This window comes from Budorcas taxicolor, chromosome 1 (assembly GCF_023091745.1).
Source record: "Budorcas taxicolor isolate Tak-1 chromosome 1, Takin1.1, whole genome shotgun sequence".
Lineage (NCBI taxonomy): Eukaryota > Metazoa > Chordata > Mammalia > Artiodactyla > Bovidae > Budorcas > Budorcas taxicolor.
The window spans coordinates 10,931,255-10,950,034 of NC_068910.1; the positions used below are offsets into that span (position 1 = coordinate 10,931,255).

At 39.2% G+C, this 18,780-nt stretch overlaps 1 protein-coding gene across 1 annotated transcript in view; it reads left to right on the forward strand.

Annotated features, from left to right (window-relative positions):
* Positions 1-18,780, forward strand: part of DOCK3 (dedicator of cytokinesis 3) — a 285,077-nt gene that overhangs the window by 53,133 nt on the left and 213,164 nt on the right. Inside the window, exon 5 of the mRNA XM_052637625.1 lies at positions 4,651-4,747. Within this exon, the coding sequence (XP_052493585.1) occupies positions 4,651-4,747 (97 nt within the window). The remainder of the gene's footprint in view (positions 1-4,650; positions 4,748-18,780) is intronic.

Consider the following 18,780-nt stretch of genomic DNA (forward strand, 5'->3'; position numbering starts at 1 on the left):
TTTGTCGGGAAAGTAATATCTTTGCTTTCTAATACGCTGTCTAGGTTGGTCATAGCTTTTCTTCCAAGGAGCAAGCATCTGTTAATTTCATGGCTGCAGTGATTTTGGAGCCAAAGGAAATAAAGTCTGTCATTGTTTCCATTGTTTCTCCATTTATTTGCCGTGAAGTGATGAGACTGGATGCCATGATCCTCGTTCTTTGAATGTGGAGTTTTAAGCCAGCTCTTTCACTCTCCTCTTTCACTTTTTATCAAGAGGCTCTTTAGTTCCTCTTTGCTTTATGCCAGAAGGGTGGTGTCATCTGCATATCTGAGGTTATTGATATTTCTCCTAGCAATCTTGATTCTAGCTGTTATATCGTGCTTAGGATTTCCACACTAGAAAATGGGATTGTCCATTATTTTAGATGAGATGGGCAAGGCTTTGAGAGTTCAAGTGCCTTTGCCAAAGTAGCATGGCAAGGAAGAAGGGAAACTAGGAATTGAGGCCAAGTTATGTAACTCTGAAGTTCACACTCTCAGCTACATTTCTGCACATTATACATGGTGACTGCAGCCATGAAATTAAAAGATGCTTACTCCTTGGAAGAAAAGTTATGATTAACCTAGATAGGATATTCAAAAGCAGAGACATTACTTTGCTGACAAAGGTCCGTCTAGTCAAGGCTATGGTTTTTCCAGTGGTCATGTATGGATGTGAGAGTTGGACTGTGAAGAAAGCTGAGCACCGAAGAATTGATGCTTTTGAACTGTGGTGTTGGAGAAGACTCTTGAGAGTCCCTTGGACTGCAAGGAGATCCAACCAGTCCATTCTGAAGGAGATCAACCCTGGGATTTCTTTGGAAGGAATGATGCTAAAGCTGAAACTCCAGTACTTTGGCCACCTCATGCGAAGAGTTGACTCATTGGAAAAGACTCTGATGCTGGGAGGGATTGAGGGCAGGAGGAGAAGGGGACGACAGAGGATGAGATGGCTGGGTGGCATCACGGACTCGATGGACGTGAGTCTGAGTGAACTCCGGGAGATGGTGATGGACAGGGAGGCCTGGCGTGCTGCGATTCATGGGGTCACAAAGAGTTGGACATGACTGAGCGACTGAACTGAACTGAACTGAACATATATATGTATATCTTCTTACTACCAATTTTCATTTTTAACAAACTCTTTATTCTGCATGAATGCAGAATTTTCTTGGAAATCCACTTACTAGTTCACTTTTTTTGGTTATTTTTCTTAGTCTTATGACTACATTCCACTTGGTCTGTGGAACAGTGTGTGTTTAACCCTTTATCTGAATTTTAAGGATTTTCACGATATTGATTTTATATTATAGCCAAGGAAAAATATGTTGGTGTTAGTATAGACTTGGATTTGTATAATTTGAGGTAAGTCCAAAGGTTTAGAACTTTAAAATAGGAACAATGTAAGTTTCCCATAAAAGTCAATGATTAAAGTAGCTGAAGACCTAGTAGATGGAACATTCCAGAAATTTTATTCCAGTTTATAACAGAAGCAGAAGATATTAAGAAGAGGTGGCAAGAATACACAGAAGAACTGTACAGAAAAGATCTTCATGACCAAGATAATCACAGTGGTATAATCACTCACCTAGAGCCAGACATCCTGGAATGGGAAGTCAAGTGGGCCTTAGAAAGCATCACTACGAACAAAGCTAGTGGAGGTGGTGGAATTCCAGTTGAGCTATTTCAAATCCTGAAAGATGATGCTGTGAAAGTGCTGCACTCAACAGGCCAGCAAAGTTGAAAGACTCAGCAGTGGCCACAGGACTGGAAAAGGTCAGTTTTCATTCCAATCCCAAAGAAAGGCAATGCCAAAGAATGCTCAGACTACTGCACAGTTGCACTCATCTCACACGCTAGTAAAGTAATGCTCAAAATTCTCCAAGCCAGCCTTCAGCAGTACGTGAACCGTGAACTTCCAGATGTTCAAGCTGGTTTTAGAAAAGGCCGAGGAACCAGAGATCAAATTGCCAACATCTGCTGGATCATGGAAAAAGCAAGAGAGTTCCAGAAAAACATCTATTTCTGCTTTATTGACTATGCCAAAGCCTTTGACTGTGTGGATCACAATAAACTGTGGAGAATTCTGAAAGAGATGGGAATACCAGACCACCTGACCTGCCTCTTGAGAAATCTGTAAGCAGGTCAGGAAGCAACAGTTAGAACTGGACATGGAACAACAGACTGGTTCCAAATAGGAAAAGGAGTACGTCAAGGTTGTATATTGTCACCCTGCTTATTTAACTTATATGCAGAGTACATCATGAGAAATGCTGGACTGGAAGAAGCACAAGCTGGAGTCAAGATTGCTGGGAGAAATATCAATAACCTCAGATGTGCAGATGACACCACCCTTATGGCAGAAAGTGAAGAGGAGCTAAAAAGCCTCTTGATGAAAGTCAAAGAGGAGAGCGAAAAAGTTGGCTTAAAGCTCAACATTCAGAAAACGAAGATCATGGCATCCAGTCCCATCACTTCATGGGAAATAGATGGGGAAACAGTGGAAACAGTGTCAAACTTTATTTTTGGGGGCTCCAAAATCACTGCAGATGGTGACTGCAGCCATGAAATGAAAAGACGCTTACTCCTTGGGAGAAAAGTTATGACTAACCTAGATAGCATATTGAAAAGCAGAGACATTACTTTGCCAACAAAGATCCATCTAGTCAAGGCTATGGTTTTTCCAGTAGTCATGTGTGGGTGTGATAGTTGGACTGTGAAGAAAGCTGAGTGCTAAAGAATTGATGCTTTTGAACTGTGGTGTTGGAGAAGACTCCTGAGAGTCCCTTGGACTGCAAGGAGATCCAACCAGTCCGTCCTAAAAGAGATGAGTCCTGGGTGTTCTTTGGAAGGAACGATGCTAAAGCTGAAACTCCAGTACTTTGGACACCTCATGTGAAGAGTTGACTCATTGGAAAAGACTCTGATGCTGGGAGGGATTGGGGGCAGAAGGAAAAGGGGATGACAGAGGATGAGATGGCTGGGTGGCATCACCCACTCAATGGATGTGAGTTTGAGTGAACTCTGGGAGTTGGTGATGGACAGGGAGGCCTGGTGTGCTGCGATTCATGGGGTCGCAAAGAGTCGGACACGACTGAGCAACTGAACTGAACTGAACTGATTCTGTACAGCAGTTCTGCATTAATCTTGCTAAAACAGCTCACATATCCTTTGTCTCTATTTCTGTAGTGCCAAGTTTGAGTCTCAGCCTTGCACTGAAAAGTCACTTTATAAATTTGATGAATATGGACAGTGCTCTGGCATCATTCTAAGATGATTATTTTAAATCTGCTGGAATACATCACACAAAATAAAAAGAAGGCCTTACAGCATAGATCAAGTAATATGCATTCATTGATGCTCAATATTAATATACTAAGTAACCTTTGAACACAATGAGGGTTTGTTAGCCATGTAGAGAAATGATACTTAATGCTAATTTTTAAAATTAATTTTCCTTTGCTGTTTCCAACTGGATGATAATTCTCTTTGGCCAACAAATCAGAATATAGGTTTCATCTACCTCAGTGTATCAATATATAAAATCTTTGGTCCCAGAAAATATTTCATTAACCCTCAAAATTGGCACAGATGTTATAAAAATGTTTTCAAGTCATGCCTCTGCTTTGAACAGCCTTTCAGGATCTTCTCATTCATTTTCCCTGTGTTAAGATATGGTATCTTAAGAATCATTTGAAGAGTCCCTATGAGAGCTGGCCTAGGTCAGTCTAGCCTTCTTTAAGTTCTGAGATATGTGAAATTCTCATCCATCTCAGTGACTTCATGTATACTGTTCCCTCTGCAGGTGACACCACACCTCTCCTTCATAACAAACTCTTTGATCCTGACCTTTTTGCATTTTGGGGGCATTGCTCTTTCTTCAGAGAAGGCTTCACTGATCCTGTCTTTAAGTCATGTCCCCCAGCTAAAATCTCTGATTGCGCAATTTGTTTTCTTTCTTAGATTCATCATGGTCGGTGTCTGTTGTGATTACTTGTCTAATTTTTTATGCAGAATAAGAGCTTTCTGAAGATACAGACTCTGTCTGTTTTTGCTCACTGATAAATCCTTGGCAATTAGCAGGAGGATTGATGCCATAATGAATGTTGCTTACAAGGTAGTTGGAAAAAAACCCAGTGTCTCTGTAACCAGGATTAGGATTCTTCTGCTCGACAGGTTTCTAGGAAAACATACTATCAGTATAAGGGAGAGCTTGTAAAACTTCAAAACCCAGTGTCTGAGTCTCCCCCACCCAACCCATTTCCATCAGAGCATGCGTTAATTTGCATTATTGATACATGTAAAGGAGACAAATAGTTTTTAAAAATTAAGCAAATCTTGGGCAATGCTGTAGTCTTCCTTTAGAGGAAAAAATTTAAAAACTATCTTTAATGACAGTACTGCTAAAAGTAATATTGAGGATTTTTATAACAAAACCTAAATGTTTTTTTCATTAAATCAGTTCACTTATATTATCATATTACTGCAACAGTCTGTATTCAGTTAGATGTACCTCTCTTTATATTTGCATGAATTTAAATTTGATTTACACATGTTGGAAAGGGCAGTAGACAGTATTCTGGTAGTTTATCAAAGATAATGTGGCTGTTTGTTGTGACTCTGGTTCTAGGCAGTATGAAACTGTGGTTCCACTTGAAGATTCTATTGTGACTGAGGTTACAGCAACTCTCCAAGAATGGGCCAGTCTATGGAAACAACTCTATGTGGTAAGTAGTTGGTGATTAGTTTGCTAAATCAACAAAGTTCCATTGTACCGAGATAAAAAATTATGGTACTTAGCCAATTGCAAATTTATAGACTGCTGAATATTTGCAGATTTTCAAATGTATGTTCCTAATGTTAACTGGAATATAGTAGACTTGAGTTTTGTTCAATCTGAAGAGAATACAGTATTCATATGCCTGCAGTTTTCTCCATCCTATTCCAGCCAGTAGAATGTAAGTTCCATCACATAAAGGATTTTAGCTGTCTTACTCAATTGCTGTATCCCCAGAACCTTTCACAAAACAGATTTTTATTAATTGAATGAACAGACTTCATAGTTATTAATACATTGTGAACCTAATAGTGGGTAAAGATCAAGAAGCTGTATTACCACTTTCTTACAGCTACTAAGCTTAAGTGATATGTCAGATATGATCCTTTTTGCCAGGCCAATAATTACTAGATAAATAAAGCCTCAGTTCGTATTCTCTGGAAACTTAGAGAGTAGAGGGTGATGGAACACAAAAATGCAGACTAAAACTAAGTGACAGGTTTGGGTTCTGAACAAGATGAAGTAAACGCATTCTAGTTTACTCTTCCTGCTAATCACAACAAAAATTCTGGACGAAACCCATAAAATGCCCTGTCAGAACACTGTCAAATGCCCTGTCCAAGTTAGGAAACAGAAGGTGGATGATTAGGGACATTGAAATTCATGGATTGAGAGAGTTCCCTGGTTGTCTTTTTTTCTTGCCTTCCATAAATCCTGGCCTGGGCTGTAGAGAAGACTACAACCTGAAAATGCTAATGAGTGCAGACAAAATAATAATACCAAGGAAAGCCTGTTCCCTCTAGCCAGAGGATGGCCCAGCAAGATAGAAACGTCCTATTCTGTCTGTTCTGTAGGAGAACATCACAATAAAATCTGTAGCCCTTCCCATTCCAACAGGCATTACAGCAGAGGTATCAACAATCAGAGCTTTGTCTCATAAACACCCTTCCCCTACCTGCAGTAACAGGGAGATGTCCCTCTTCAGTGCAGCCTGTGGCTCAGACTCTGACTTCTGCTCTTTTCTGCTCCAGTAATGAGGTAGTGCCCTTCCTCAGCAGAGCCTGTAGGGAAGACTAATTTCCACCCCACCAGAAGTTTCAAGGTGGCAACTCCCTTCAACAGAGCCTGTGGGTGAGAGTCTGGCCTTTACAACTACACAACATTAATAAGGTGGTGCCCTTACCCTTCAGAGTTCTGAGGCAAAACTCAGCTTTCCCCCGTGCTCTGAAGAAAGGAAGAAGCATTTCTCCACAGAGAAGCCTGTGGTTAGAGCTCTTGATTTCCACTCCCCCTGCAGTAATAAGGTGCTGCCCTCCCCAGCCAGCCTGTGGGTTGTACGTTACCTTTCGCAACTCTCCACTCCCCTGCTTGTTACCCTATTTTCTGTGACTGCCCTGCTGAAATGAGGCACTGCTTCTCCCCACTCAAGCCCATCCTAAGGATAATGGGAGGTGGAGTTCTGTCATCTAGGTAACAGGCAAACAGGGAAAACCAAGGAGTACTGGAGAGACTTTATAAACTAAATTGACATTTCAATCACAGTCCACAAAAGTCCACCAAAGGGGTCGCAAAGAATTGGACTAAGCAACTGAACAACCCCCACCACCGCAAAAGTGAGCCTAGGATCACCTTCTCAATGTGAACAGGTTGACTAAAATAAAAGATTTAAGTAGAAATTAGAGTGTCATAATTCCTACTTAATTAAAATGTCCATCTTACAGCTCCAAATTACTTGTCATATGAAGAAATCAGGAAAAATGCAACTCTAGTAAGAAGGGACAATCAGCAGAAGCTATCTTTGAAATGACACAGATGTTGGAGCCATCAGCAAGGATTTAAAAGCATTTGAGAAAATTCAGCACTTTCATGATTAAAAACTCTTAGCAAACTAGGAATATAAGATATCTCACTCTGATAAAGGGCATTTATAAAAATATATAGCAAACGTCATACTTAGTGATAAAAGTCTGCCTTGGGAAATAAGGTAAGGATGTCTGCTCTCAACAAGTCAGTTCAACTTAGTACTAGAAGACTTAAGGCAAGAAAAGGAAAGAAGAGACATATGGGTTAGAGTGAAGAAATAAAGCTGTTCACATTTGCAAACAATATGATTGGCTACATAACAAATCCCAAGGAATCTACAAACACTAGAGAATACAAAAGATAGTTCTGAAAATTTAAGTTTGCAGTTGTAGGATATCAGGTCAAAATACAGAATCTCACTCTCTCTTTCTGTCACATACACACACAGATGTACACACAATCATATTGCCGTATATTGGCAGTGAACAGTTGGAAACCGAATTTTAAAACACATACCATTTACAGTTGCTCAAAAACGAAACATTTGGTATAAATACAACAGAACACAACAATTTCCATGTACTGAAAACCACAAAAATGCTAATGAACAAAAGCGAAGAAGACTTAAGTAAAGGGCCAGGCATGACATGTTCATGGATTGGAAGACTCACATATTTAAAATGTCTGTTCAACACGGATTGATCTATGTATTTAATTCTTGAAAAGTCCTAGCAGGATGTTTTCTAGAGAAGATGATTTAAAAATTTTTAAGGGAATACAAAATAAGAATAAAGTTAGAGGAATCATGTTACCTAATTTTAAGGCTTACTTACAGCTACAGGAATCAAGATGGAATGGTCCTGGCCAAGGATAGACACAGATCATAGATAAAGGGAGCAGGACAGAGAGTTGAGATGTATCAGTAGGTTTAGTCAAGTAAGGGCCAACTGATTTTTGGCAAAGATGCTAAAGGAATTAAGTGAAAGAAACATGCTCTTGTCAACAAATGGATAGGTGGAGTAGTTGGGCATACAGAGGCAGAACAAAACAAAACCAAAACCTTGACTTAAATCTCCTTCCTTATACAATGGACTAACTCACATTGGATGATAGACCAAAATGTAAAATGTAAAACTGTAGAAGTTTTAGGAAAACATATGAGAAAAACTTCATAACCTGCATTTAGGTGAAGAGTTCTTAAGCATGACACTGAAAGAATAGTTCATAGAAAAAAAGTTGATAAACTGGATTTCATCAAAGTGAAAAATTTTTGCTCTTGAATGACCCTGTTAAAAGATGATAAGCCATAGACTGGAAGAAAATATTTTCAAATCACCTATCTGTCAGAAGACTTGTGTGTAGAATATATAAAGGACTTTGTAAGCTGAACAGTAATTCTAACAATAATGTCTAACAATTCAGAAAAGGGCAGAAAACTTCATCAAAGAGAAGTATTGATGAAGTCATCTCCATCATAAGGAGAGCCAATTAGAACATGACAAGATTTTCCATATAATTAGCCATTGTTGTTGTTGAGTCTATAAATTGTCTCCAACTCTCTGTGACCCCATGGGCTGCAACATGCCAGGCTTTGCTTTCCTTCATTACCTTCTGGGGTTTGCTCACATTGATGTCCATTGAATCAGTGATGCTATCCAACGATCTCATCCTCTCCTACCCCCTACTTCTTTTGCCTTCAGTCTTCCCCAGCATCAGGGTCTTTTCCAGTGATTCAGCTCCTCATATCAGATTGCCAAAGTATTGGAGTTTCAGCTTTAGCATCAGTCCTTCCAGTGAATAGTCAGAACTGATTTCCTTTAGGATTGACTGGTTTGATCTACTTGCAGTCCATGGGACTTTCAAGAGCCCTTTCCAGCACTATAGTTCAAAAGCGTCAATTCTTCAGTTCTCAGTCTTCTTTATGGTCCAACTCTCACATCCATAGACCACTGGAAAAACCATAACTTTGACTAGATGGACCTTTGTTGGCAAAGTGATGGCTTACTTTGTAATATGCTGTGTAAGTTTGTCATAGGTTTTCTTCCAAGGAGCAAGCATCTTTTAATTTCATGGCTGCAGTCACTGTTTGCCCAAGAAAATAAAATCTGTCATCGCTTCCACTTTTCCCCCTTCCATTTGCCATGAAGTGAACCAGATACTGTGATCTTAGTCTTTTGAATGTTGAGTTTCAAGCCAGTTTTTTCATTCTCCTCTTTCACCCTGATCAAAAAGCTCTTTAGTTCCTCTTCACTTTCTGCCATTAGAGTAGTATCGTCTGCATATCTGAAGTTATTGGTATTTCTCCCAGCAGTCTTGATTCCAGCTTGTGATTCATCTAGCCCAGTGTTTTGCATGATGTACTCTGCATAGACGTTAAATAACCAGAGTGACACTATACAGCCTTGTTGTACTGCTTTTCCCATTCTGAACCAGTCTGTTGTTCCATGTTTGGTTCTAACTGTTACTTCTTGATCTGTACAGTTTTCTCAGGAGCCAGATGAGGTGGTCTGGTATTTCCATCTCTTGAAGAATTTTCCACAGTTTGTTGTGATCCACATAGTCAAAGGCTTTCTCGTAGTCAGTGAAGCAGAATAGATGTTTTTCTGGAAGTCTTTTGCTTTCTCTGTGATCCAGCAGATGTTGGCAGTTTGATCTCTGGTTCCTCTATCTTTTCTAAACCCCACTTGTACATCTTCAAGTTCTCAGTTCATGTACTGCTGAAACCTAGCTTAAAGAATTTTGAGCATAACTTTGGTTGCATGTGAAATGAGCACAATTGTGTGGTAGTTTGAACATTCTTTGGCATTGACCTTCTTTGGGATTAGAATGAAATTAGCCATTAGGGTAATGTAAATTAATGCTACAGTGAGATGCTACTACATACCTGTTAGAATGGCTAACATAAAAAAATGCCAAAAATACCAGAGATGTGGAGCAACTGGATCTCTCATACATTGCTGATGAAGATATAAAATGATACAACTGCTGGGGAAAAAAAAAAGTTGGTGTTTTCTTTTTTTAAAAATTGCAATATAGTTCATTTACAATTTTGGTATTAGTTTCAAGTATACAGCAAAGTGAATCAGTTACACATATATCTACTCTCTTTTTAGATTCTTTTTCCATGTAAGCCATTGTGGAGTCCTGAGTAGAGTTCCCTGTGCTATACAGTAGGTTCTTATTAGTTAGTCTATTTTATGTATAGTAGTGTGTATTTGTCAATCCCAATCTCCCAATTTATTCTTCCCCCCTTACTCGCTGGTAACCATAAGTTTGTTTTCTACATCTGTGACTCTACCTCTGTTTTGTAAATAAGTTCATTTGTACTGTTTTTTTTTTTTAAGATTCTGCATATAAGTGATATCATGCGATACTTGTCTTCATGTGTCTGACTTACTTCACTCATTATGACAATCTCTAGGTCCATCCATGTTGCTGTAAATGGCACTATTTTGTTCTTTTTTATGACTGAGTAATACTCCATTGTATACATGTACCATGTATATCTATCTATTCCTCTGTTGATGGACAACAGAGGTTGCTTCCATGTCCTGGCTATTGTAAATAGTGCTGCAGTTAGCACTGAGATGTTTGTAACTTTTTGCATTATCATTTTTTCCTAAGTATATGCCTAGGAGTGGGATTGCTGGGTCATATGTTAGCTCTGTTTTTAGTTTTTTGAGGAACCTCCATGCTGTTCTCCATAGTGGCTATACCAATTTATGTTCCCACCAACAGTGGAAGAGGCTTCCCTTTTCTCCACACCCTCTCCAACATTTATTGTTTATAGGGTTTTTTTGATAATGGCCATTCTGACCAGTGTGAAGTGATACCTCATTTCAGTTTTAATGTGTATTTCTCTAGTAATGAGTGATATTGAACATCTTTTCATGTGCTTTTTGGCTATCTGTATTTCTTCTTTGGAGAAATGTCTGTTTAGATCTTCTGTCAATTTTTTGGTTGGGTTGTTTGGGTTTTTTTGATATGGAGCTACATGAGCTGTTTGTATATTTTGAGATTAATTCCTTGTCAGTTATTTCATTTGTAAGTATTTTCTTCCATTCTGAGGGTTGTCTTTTTGTTTTGTTTATGATTTCCTTTGCTGTGCAAAGGCTTTTAGGTTTAATTAGATCTCATTTGTTTATTTTGGTTTTTATTTTCGTTACTCTAGGAGGTGGATCCAGAAAGATCTTGCTGCAGTTTATGTCAAAGAGTGTTCTAGCTGTGTTTTCCTCTAGGAGTTTTATAGTGTCTAGCCTTTCATGTAAGTCTTTAATCCATTTTGAGTCTATTTTTTTGTATGGCGTTAGGGAGTGTTCTAATTTCAGTCTTTTATGTGTAGTGGTCTAATTTTCCCAATAACACTTACTTTGAGTGCTTACATTATGCTTGTGCTTCATTTTTTTTTACATACATTATCTCATTTTAATTTTCACTACAATTACTATTATTCTCCTCATGTTACTGAATGGAAACTTTGATCCTTAGAAAGAATAAGGACTGTGCCCAAAGTCATATAAATAGTAAATGTCCAGCCAGACCCTAGTCTAAGTTCATTAGACTCCAGCGCTCTTAATAAGTACACTATCTTCTGAATTAAATTCTTTAAATTTATCTCACATATAATTTGTTGTGATTTTAGTAGTTACTTATTATCATTTTCTGATATGGAAATTGGATTAATTGGGATGAATATTATCTGGAAATGACATCGCCTTCCAGAAATTATAAAATAATCATGCCTTAAAAAAATAGACCTTTATTTCTTTCTCAAGTAGGCATAGGCAGTCTGGATTTGGTGTGGCAGCTCTGAAGTCATTAAGGCTTAGTCTGTCCCCCTGTTCTGTCTTCCTCATTACAGTGCTTCAGCTTTTTAGCCCAAAATGACTAGCTCTAGGAAGCATCTTTGTGCTCTAGATGAAGGAAGCAGGAAAAGAAAGAAAAAAGTATGCTCTTTCCTTTAAAGGACACCTCTTTGAAGTTGCTGAGAACATTTCCTTCTGTTGGTCAAAACTCATTCACAGAGTAATCTCTAGCTGAAATAGAGACTGAGAATTGGTCTTTTTAAGATGGCCATATATTAGCCAAAAATGGGGAATTCTATGACTATAGAAAAAGTAGAGAATGAATACTGAGGGACTACTAGCAGTCTTTGCCACAGTGATCAGGAAAAATTATTCTCATGTAAAGTTCTATTGTAGTTTTAATCATTTGCCAAATTTATTTGTGAAATAGTGGAATAATGCCTTCACCAACACTTCAGTATATTATATATCTGGAGAAGTGAATTTTAAGTAAGACATGAAAAAATAATGAAGTTGTTGTTAAAAATCATTAGAAGCATCCAAACTTGCATTTAATATGTTTTGGTAACTTGATGTGCCTTTGTGAGAGTAAATATATTGTAACTAAAAGTTAACATCATACCAATATGATGTCTTCTTTTACAGCAGTTCATCTTATTCAGACATATTGTGGGTAAATTAAGCTGCTATTTGAAGCAATATTATAAAACAGTTAACTTTTGAAAAATCTTTTATGTGTACTTTGTGGCTTGTACGTTTGCATACAAATTTTCCAGAGATATGGACAAACTTGAAAGGGAGAAGCTGTATTGAAAAGAAGACTACTGCAAATAATGATTTTTATATTTTATACCCCAAATTTGAAATTGCCATTACAATTTTTAAATTCACTTTTAAATGAATGGAATATTGCCCTTTTTTGCCATTTTAACAAATCACAGTGTTTCTGGTTAATTCTTTTTAATTTATTGTTAATATGACAAGTGTCAAATGATTGTTTTTATTATGCAAGTAGGAGGTTAGACATGTAGCCAGTCTAATTCAAAACAAATGAATACAAGTCTTTTCCAAATGACTTTCTACTAGAAGAGAATCAAAATCTGTTATATTATTAAAATTAGAGAGCCTAACAGTCTCCCTTTGTTTCCCTACTTAATTTCAGACCTTATAGTTTTTTACTTGATGTGACTTTACTAAGAGACAGTTAATTACCTGACTGGCCTCTGAGAAGTATACTTGAGAGGCAGAATGTATCTAGGTTAGCAATGTCTAAAGTTTAATTTATCTGATTTTAAAGACAAAAGGAAAATAATATAAATAAAATACAATAAACTATGAAAAACAAGTCTCAACATATGTGACTATAAACGTTAATATCTTTCTGTATATAGAGTGTGTAAAAGTCAATAAGAAAATAAGTAAAAAGCACTGCAAATTCTCAGTAAAGGATAAAACACCATTTATAAAGCATTACCTAAGGGAAATATTCAGTTTTACTAATAATCAAGGATTATTTGTAAATAAACTCTGAATGCAGAGTTCCAAAGAATAGCAAGAAGAGATAAGAAAGCCTTCTTCAGTGATCAATGCAAACAAATAGAGGAAAACACCAGAATGGGAAAGACTAGAGATCTCTTCAAGAAAATTAGCGATACCAAGGGAACATTTCATACAAAGATGGGCTCCATAAAGGACAGAAATGGTCTGGACCTAACAGAAGCAGAAGATATTAAGAAGAGGTGGCAAGAATACATGGAAGAACTGTACAAAAAAGACCTTCATGACCCACATAATCACGATGATGTGATCACTCACCTAGAGCCAGACATCTTGGAATGTGAAGTCAAGTGGGCCTTAGAAAGCATCACTACAAACAAAGCTAGTGGAGGTGATGGAATTCCAGTTGAGCTGTTTCAAATTCTGAAAGATGATGCTGTGAAAGTGCTGCACTCTATGCCAGCAAGTTTGGAAAACTCAGCAGTGGCCACAGAACTGGAAAAGGTCAGTTTTCATTCCAATTCCAAAGAAAGGCAATGCCAAAGAATGCTCAAACTACCGCACAGTTGCGCTCATCTCACATGCTAGTAAAGTAATGCTCGAAATTCTCCAAGCCAGGCTTCAGCAATAAGTGAACCATGAACTCCCTGATGTTCAAGCTGGTTTTAGAAAAGGCAGAGGAACCAGAGATCAAATTGCCAGCATCCGCTGGATCATCGAAAAAGCAAGAGAGTTCCGGAAAAACATCTATTTCTGCTTTATTGATTATGCCAAAGCCTTTGACTGTGTGGATCACAATAAACTGTGGAAAATTCTGAAAGAGATGGGAATACCAGACCACCTGACCTGCCTCTTGAGAAATCTGTATGCAGGTCAGGAAGCAACAGTTAGAACTGAACATGAAACAACAGACTGGTTCCAAATAGGAAAAGGAGTACGTCAAGGCTGTATATTGTCACCCTGCTTATTTAACGTATATGCAGAGTACATCATGAGAAACGCTGGGCTGGAAGAAACACAAGCTGGAATCAAGATTGCCAGGAGAAATAACAATAACCTCAGATGTGCAGATGACACCACCCTTATGGCAGAAAGTGAAGAGGAACTAAAAAGCCTCTTGATGAAAGTGAAAGAGGAGAGTGAAAAAGTTGGCTTAAAGCTCAACATTCAGAAAACGAAGATCATGGCATCTGGTCCCATCACTTCATGGGAAAGAGATGGGGAAACAGTGGAAACAGTGTCAGACTTCATTTTTTTGGGCTCCAAAATCACTGCAGATGGTGATTGCAGCCATGAAATTAAAAGACGCTTAGTCCTTGGAAGAAAAGTTATGACCAACCTAGATAGTATATTCAAGAGCAGAGACATTACTTTGCCGACCAAGGTCCGTCTAGTCAAGGCTATGGTTTTTCCTGTGGTCATGTATGGATGTGAGAGTTGGATTGTAAAGAAGGCTGAGCACCGAAGAATTGATGCTTTTGAACTGTGGTGTTGGAGAAGACTCTTGAGGGTCCCTTGGACTGCAAGGAGATCCAACCAGTCCATTCTGAAGGAGATCAGTGCTCGGATTTCTTTGGAAGGAATGATGCTAAAGCTGAAACTCCAATACTTTGGCCACCTCATGCGAAGAGTTGACTCACTGGAAAAGACTCTGATGCTGGGAGGGATTGGGGGCAGGAGGAGAAGGGGACGACAGAGGATGAGATGGCTGGGTGGCATCACTGACTCGATGGACGTGAGTCTGAGTGAACTCCGGGAGATGGTGATGGACAGGGAGGCCTGGCGTGCTGTGATTCATGGGGTCGCAAAGAGTCGGACATGACTGAGCGACTGAACTGAACTGAACTGAATCATCAAGGATATAGCAGTTAAATCAGTGAGATAAATTCTGCTTCAAATTAATAAGTAAGAAAGTGGAAATTATCCTTTGCCATTCAATTTTTGCTAAAATAAATACATCTATGCTTTGCTGGTGTATATCAATTTTTTGTTGGCACATTTGAATGACAATTTGGGAAAAGTCTTCATTCAGATTCTTAAGACTAAGTAATTCTAATTCTGGGAATTAATTCTTAAGATTAAGTAATTCTAATTCTGGGAATTTAAGATTGGGCTTCCCTGGTGGCTCAGAGGTTAAAGCGTCTGTCTTCAACGCAGGAGACCTGGGTTTGATCCCTGGGTCGGGAAGATCCCCTGGAGAAGGAAATGGCAACCCACTCCAGTATTCTTGCCTAGAGAATCCCATGGAGGGAGGAGCCTGGTAGGCTACAGTCCACGGGGTTGTAAACAGTCGGACATGACGGAGCTCCTTCACTTTCAATGTTAAATATGGGAGTGGATTGAATTGCAGTTTCATAAATATTTCCATTAAAGCATTATTCACAATAACAAACATAAATTTACTTTCCTAAATGTGCCAACTGTAGTACAATTAAGACATAGAGAGCTTACCTCTAAAGAGCTGTTAGAAAAATTTAGTTATGTTACATACTAAAATGAACTTATGCACAAATTATATTACAAAATATAGCTTCATCTATATTCTGAAATCTTTAATCCAATTTTCTGTTGACGGGAGGGGCTCTGTTCCCTCCCCATAGTTTGGCCTGAGGCCAAACTATAATGGGATAAATAGTTCAGTTCAGTTCAGTTGCTCAGTCGCTCTTTGTGACCCCATGGCCTGCAGCATGCCAGGCTTCCCTGTCCATCACCAACTCCTGGAGCTTACTCAAACTCATGTCCATTGAATCGGTGATGCTATGCAACCATTTCATCCTCTGTCATCCTCTTCTCCTCCTGCCTTCAATCTTTCTCAGCATCAGGATCTTTTCCAATGAGTCATTTGTTCACATCAGGTGGCTAAAGTATTGGAGTTTCAGCTTCAGCATCAGTCCTTACAGTGAGTATTCAGGATTGATTTCCTTTAGGATTCACTGGTTGGATCTCCTTGCAGTCCAAGGGACTCTCAAGAGTCTGTTCCAACAGTCCAGTTCAAAAGCATCAATTCTTCAGTACTCAGCTTTCTTTATAGTCCAACTCTCACATCCATACATGACTACTGGAAAAACCATAGTTTTGACTAGACAGACCTTTGGCGGGAAAGTAATGTCTCTGCTTTTTAATATGCTGTCTAGTTTGCTCATAGCTTTTCTCCCAAGGAGCAAGGTCTTTTAATTTCATGGCTGCAGTCACCATCTGCAGTGATTTTGGAGCCCAAGAAAATAAAGTCAGCCACTGTTTCCATTGTTTCCCCATCTATTTGCCATGAAGTGATGAGACTGGGTGCCATGGTCTTCGTTTTTTAAATGTTGAGTTTTAAGCCAGCTGTTTCACTCTCCTCTTTCACTTTCATCAAGAGGCTCTTTAGTTCTTCTTCACTTTCTGCCATAAGGGTGGTGCCATCTGCATATCTGAGGTTATTGATATTTCTCCCGGTAGTCCTGATTCCAGCTTGTGCTTCATCCAGCCCGGCATTTCACATGATATAGAAAGTGAAGTCTCTCAGTCATGTCCGACTCTCTGCGACCCCATGGACAGTATCCTGCACCAGGCTTCTCCATCCGTGGGATTTTCTAGGCAAGAGTACTGGAGTGGGTTGCCATTTCCTTGTCCAGGGAATCTTCCCGACCCAGGGATCTAACCTAGGTCTCCCGCATTGTAGACAGATGCTTTACTGTCTGAGCCACCAGGGAAGATAGCATAAAATATTTCTTTGAGCCTTCTTTTTGGGGGAGGGGGCAAGAATACTAGAGTGGGTTGCCATTCTCTTCTCCAGGAGATCTTCCCAACCCAGGGATTGAACCCAGGTCTCCTGCATTGTAGGCAGACGCTTTACCTTCTGAGCCACCAGGGAAGTCAAATATTTCTTTGAGCCCCCTTTTTTTTGGAGGGGGCAAACATATAAGTTAAATAAGCAAGGTGACAATGTACAGACTTGATGTACATCTTTCCTGATTTGGAACCAGTCTGTTGTTCCATGTCCAGTTCTAACTGTTGCTTCTTGACCTGCATGCAGATTTCTCAACAGGCAGGCAAGGTGGTCTGGTATTCCTGTCTCTTGAAGAAGTTTCCACAATTTGTTATGATCCACACAGTCAAAGGCTTTGGCGTAGTCAATAAAGCAGAAGTAGATGTCTTTTTGGAACTCTCTTGCTTTCTCAATGATCCAGTGAATGTTGAAAATTTGTTCTCCGGTTCCTCTGCCTTTTCTAAATCCAGCTTGAACGTCTGGAAGTTCACAGTTCATGTACTGTTGAAGCCTGAAGAGAGAATTGGAGAATTTTGAGCATTAATTTGCTAGCATGTGAGATGAGTGCACTTGTTTGGTAGTTTGAACATGCTTTGGCATTGCCTTTCTTTGGGATTGGAATGAAAACTGACTGTTTCCAGCCCAGTGGCCGCTGCTGAGTTTTCCAAATTTGCTGGCATATTGAGTGCAGCACTTTCACAGCATCATCTTCAGGATTTGAAATAGCTCAACTGGAATTCCATAACCTTCACTAGCTTTATTCATAGTGAGGCTTCCTAAGGCCAGGATGCCTGGCTCTAGGTGAGTAGGGTAATGGTGACCTCCTTCAAAAGGACTTTTGCAAGGACTGTTATATTCAGTGCCCCTGACCCCATGGCAGGCCGCTGCTGACCCATGCCTCAACTGGAGACTCCTAGACACTCACAGGCAATTCTGGTTCAGTCTCTTGTGGGTCACTGCTCCTTTCTTCTGAGCCCAGGTTTTCTTTGTGCCCTCCAAACTGCAGGGAGGAAACACAGCCCCACCAATCAACAGAAAATTGGATTAAAGATTTACTGAGCATGGCCCTGTCCATCAGAGCAAGACCCAGATTCCCACAGCCAGTACCTCCCATCAGGAAGCATCCTTATCCTTATCCATCAGAGAGCAGACAAAATAGAAACCACAATTACAGAAAACTAACCAAACTGATCACTTGGATCAGAGCCCTGTCTCCTCAGTGAAACTGTGAGCCATGTTGTGTAGGGCCACCCAAGACAGATGGATCTTGGTGGAGAGTTCTGACAAAATGTGGTCCACTGGAGAAGGGAATGGCAAACCACTTCAGGATTCTTGCCTTTAGAATCCCATGAATAGTATGAGAAAGCAAAAAGATATGACACTGGAAAATGAACTCCACAGGTCGGTAGGTGCCCAGTATGCTCCTCGAGAAGAGTGGAGAAACATTTTCAGAAAGAATAAAGAGGCTGAGCCAAAGCAAAAACAATACCCAGTTGTGGCTGTGAGTGGTGATGAAAGTAAAATTGATGCTGTAAAGAACAGTATTGCATAGGAGCCTGGAATATTAGGTCCATGAATCAAGGTAAATTGGAAGTGATCAGACAGTAGATGGCAGGAGTGAACATCGACATTTTAGGAATCAGTGAACTAAAATCAGCTGGAATGGGTGAATTTAATTCAGATGACCAATATATCTACTACTGTGGGCAAGAATCCCGTGTCAATGTAACTCGATTATCAGGAGTAGAAAATTTCCATTGTTTCATTAAGTTGTTTGTTATTGTTGTTTTTAACCCACTGCTACATGTTGAACTAGGAAGATAAAAAAATAAATCTGTTAATTTGACAAATCTCAGCCACTCAGATCATCTAAATTAAATTTGACCCTAACTTAGCTTTTTGATAACTATGTAAACACAACCCAGGGCATATCTACCTCAGTTGAACAAATCAGTACTTATTAATTTTCAAAACAGTAAAAGCTTTAAACAGAAGCCACCACTCAAAAATATCCTAATGTTTTGTGGAAGCCTGGATGGGAGAATGTTTGGGGGAGAATGGATACATGTATATGTATCTCTTTGCTCTCCCCCTGAAACTATCACAGCAACATTGCTAATCAGCTATACT